This window comes from Lactuca saligna, chromosome 2 (assembly GCF_052625555.1).
Source record: "Lactuca saligna cultivar CGN05327 chromosome 2, ASM5262555v1, whole genome shotgun sequence".
In the NCBI taxonomy this organism is placed as follows: Eukaryota; Viridiplantae; Streptophyta; class Magnoliopsida; order Asterales; family Asteraceae; genus Lactuca; species Lactuca saligna.
In genome coordinates, this window is record NC_136418.1 from 171,789,373 (window position 1) to 171,792,881 (window position 3,509).

The 3,509-nt window shown below is 37.3% G+C and overlaps 2 protein-coding genes across 2 annotated transcripts in view; one reads left to right on the forward strand and one right to left on the reverse strand.

Moving 5' to 3' along the window:
- The window catches only part of LOC145032787 (V-type proton ATPase subunit G 1-like), a 1,636-nt gene extending 783 nt beyond the window's left edge, over positions 1–853 (forward strand). Inside the window, exons 2-4 of the mRNA XM_078981708.1 lie at positions 76–181; positions 329–429; positions 516–853. Of these exons, the coding sequence (XP_078837834.1) occupies positions 91–181; positions 329–429; positions 516–659 (336 nt within the window). The 5' untranslated portion in view covers positions 76–90 and the 3' untranslated portion in view covers positions 660–853. The remainder of the gene's footprint in view (positions 1–75; positions 182–328; positions 430–515) is intronic.
- Positions 801–3,203, reverse strand: LOC145032786 (uncharacterized). The gene is made up of 8 exons (XM_078981706.1): positions 2,992–3,203; positions 2,686–2,905; positions 2,152–2,542; positions 1,904–2,041; positions 1,536–1,695; positions 1,309–1,462; positions 1,096–1,242; positions 801–1,007 (listed from the first exon to the last, which is right to left on the reverse strand). The coding sequence occupies exons 1-8, from the start codon at positions 3,135–3,137 to the stop codon at positions 801–803; spliced, it is 1,563 nt and encodes a 520-aa protein (XP_078837832.1). The 5' UTR covers positions 3,138–3,203.
- Between the last annotated feature and the right edge of the window lie 306 nt (positions 3,204–3,509).

A 3,509-nucleotide genomic window follows, 5' to 3' on the forward strand; every position in this document is an offset into this window, starting at 1 on the left:
GCAACAAGTTGATAAAAGTTAGGGATATTTTTGTAATTCTACATTAATCTAATGTCGCACTTTCTTGGTGTGTAGAGATTATTAGCAAATATGGATGGTGGGAACAGGGGCCAAAATGGAATCCAACTACTGTTAACAGCAGAGCAAGAAGCTCAACAAATCGTGAATGCTGCCCGAAATGGTGTGTATTTTCTTGTTTCTTTTCACCATTTTCCTTGATTGAAATCTTTGTTGTTAACTACTAGTTTGACTTCAAAATTCAAAAGTCAAAATAGAGATTTGATTCTACAACAAACACCAGGAGATCTAATTTTTGATCTGTTTTCAGCAAAGTTGGCTAGACTAAAACAAGCCAAAGAAGAGGCGGAGAGGGAGGTGACTGAATTTCGTGCTCAAATGGAAGCTGATTATCAAAGAAAACTCACTGAGGTAAGTTGACACTTAAAATCCCAAAACAAGCATTCATTTAAACACCAAAAACAACCATTTTTTTTTAACTCATGGGAAACAAACAGTCAAGTGGAGACTCGGGTGCAAATGTGAAACGTTTGGAGAAGGAAACAGATGAAAAGATTCAACACCTCCAAACAGAAGCCGATAGGATTTCACTTGATGTTGTTGAGATGCTTCTGAAACATATCACCTCCGTAAAATACTAATGAAGTAATGAAAGTTTGCAGTTGCAGTATGTGTTCTTGAACAAAAATTCATTTTTTTTGCGTGTGTAACATTAATTGTTTTCATTATGGACTGAGATTTTACATCTACAACTTGTATTTGAAACTATGGTTGCATACTTTTTATACACTATGATTCCACAAGATTGATAGATCAATAAACATTTGTTCCATTATGAATCCACAAGCAAATAGTCCAATCGCGATTATGACTGGCCTTGTTCTTGATATTCCTTTATCATCATCATCATCATCATCGTCATCATCATGCATAGCCCATGCCATAGCTGGTGGAAGTACTCCATACAACATTGTCATGCAGTAGCCTCCCTGTTTGGATAACATCAATTAAAAAGTTAAAAGAGTTTACAGTTTACACACAGAAAAACACCTTCAAAAACACACACATAAAGCTTACAGCAATGTCTGTAGCAGAAGAGAACACGTCTGGAACAGTAGTAGACACAAAAAGAGATGGAGCAACAACCATAGCTGTGGCTGTGAAACCGGTTCTGTTGTTTTTCCACCACTTTCCCACAATCCCAGTTAACTCGGTTCTTGATTTCTGCAAGAGAAATCAAGATTTTAGCTTAAAAATCCGGACTTTTTTTGGAAATAGAGTTGAGTTTGCCTGTGATGATGACGAAGAAGAACCCCAAGTCAAATTATTGACTATTTGCTCTTTGAAGAACTGAGAGAAGCTTAGGAGGGTTCCTATTATTGATGTCCCAACTGCTAGAAGTGAAAACGCCTCTACCATGATGTCAACTCCATCCCATTTTTGCCTGAATTTACAATTTTGAGATCATATAAACGAATTTAGTCAAGTGTGTGTGTATGTGTGAGAGAGAGATAGACCTCATGAGCAACTCAACTGGGTCGATGAGGGGCTCGGTTTGACTCGAGAGACCAAGAGCTATCGCGTTCCAAACCAAGAGTCCTACCAAAGGTACAATACTACCAAGAATAACTGAAGTCCTTATGCGTTCAATATCACCATCCAAATAAGCACAAAGAACTGAAAATAGTCAAAACACCCATCAAGATTTCATCATAATACACGAAATTACATGGTCAAAGAAATGTAGAGTTGACAGGAGTTGGTAAGTTATTGGAATAAGTTGAAACACCCATTTAAATTTGAAGTAAAAACATGTAGAGTTGACTTGAGGTAAAGCAAAAAAAATAGTCAAAAGTCAAAACAGCCAAGAAAAGTTGATCATTACCAGGAGCTAAATCATGATAAACCAAAGAAAATATCATCACAGGAATAGTTGATGGAACTTTTGTCCAATCACCATTGCCTTCAAATCCCGACCACCCTCCAAACAAGATCGCTAGAACTTCAATTGCTACTAACAACCCTACATTGTATTTGTAGCACATCATATATAGATACTTAGATACAGAAACAGTGATTGAGAAGTTGCTTACGTGGCATATTCAAGATTTCTGAAGAGAATAATAAGAATACCTATCATTGAGACTGTTAGGATTTGATTCACTTGATCTGTTGTGCGTGTTCCTCCAATGGAAATGAGAATTGCAAAGAGCATGGTGAAGAAAACCCCCGAAACTGATTCGGGAATCCTGATCAAATGGAAAAGAATTTCACCGGATTTTGAAGCATAAGCAATCATGGATGTGTACCCCAAGAACACATAGGTCAAAGTGGCGATGGTTCCACCCAATTCACCTAATGTCTCTTGAGCCATGGTTCTAATGGAGATCACTTCCAACTCATTCTCATTCTTCACTATGTTCTTCTTTTTAAGAAGTCCCACATTGATTTCGACTAGTAACAATGCTTCAATCAACAGGAATCCCCAACACAAACTCAAAGATATTGAACTTGGAATCAACCCCTGTATTTCAGAGTATTTCAAAGTATTGAAAACTAGTGAAGTAAGATTTAAGATCTGGTTTCAAAACTGTGTTGAATGTAAAAGGATCACCGGAAAGCATCTGCATCCGGGATCTCGTTAATGCAACTATGGAAGTCTCTTACCGCAGGAGAAGTTTTCTGTGGTAGAGCAAGGATCCCCGACCCGATACTTGTACCAATTATTAGAGCTACTGCACCGGCAACAGAACCCTTTTTCCTGCCGGAAACTGTAATCGGAAAACTGGGACTGGGATCATCCCCTTTACTCTGTTTCTTTGAAATTCTTCTGAATTGTGAATCCTCTTCTTGCAGTTGGCATGTCGTATATGCGTAATAGTAACTGCTGATCGAGAAAACAAGAACCAGAAATTAAGGGAAAAAAAAAAAACATTGTTTCGCACACATCACAGAGAGAGGATTCCAACATACGCATTGGATCTGTAGGAGCAGAATGGTGTTGAATTACGTGTTTGATGAAATCGTGTAATACATGATGGATTTGTTTTAGGGTTTTTATGGGGGTTGGGTTTGATCTGATGGAAATAGGAGGATGAAGGAATATACTGAATCTTCATAACACAATCAGTGGAAGGGAGGATAGAAGACGGAGATGCAGCTTTTGCCAAATATCTGGGAGGGAATCTCTGAATGTAGTATAATTTTGAGAAAACTACAAATTTGGTCCTTGTGTTTGTCATTTTGTTGGGGTTTGGGTCCATAAAGCTCAAATTTTGCATATCATGCCCTTATGACAATTATTCATTGTGAATTTGATCTCTCTTCAAACTGAAATATCTCACTTTCCATTTTGGTTTTTTTTACACGTTTTCCTATTTATTTTAAAGTTTAATAATTTTGATAAAAAGAAGATTGGGCTCACACTTAACCCTACCCATCCCAATCCATTTATCATTTTTCTCATTCTTACATAGTTGTTGGAGGTTAAC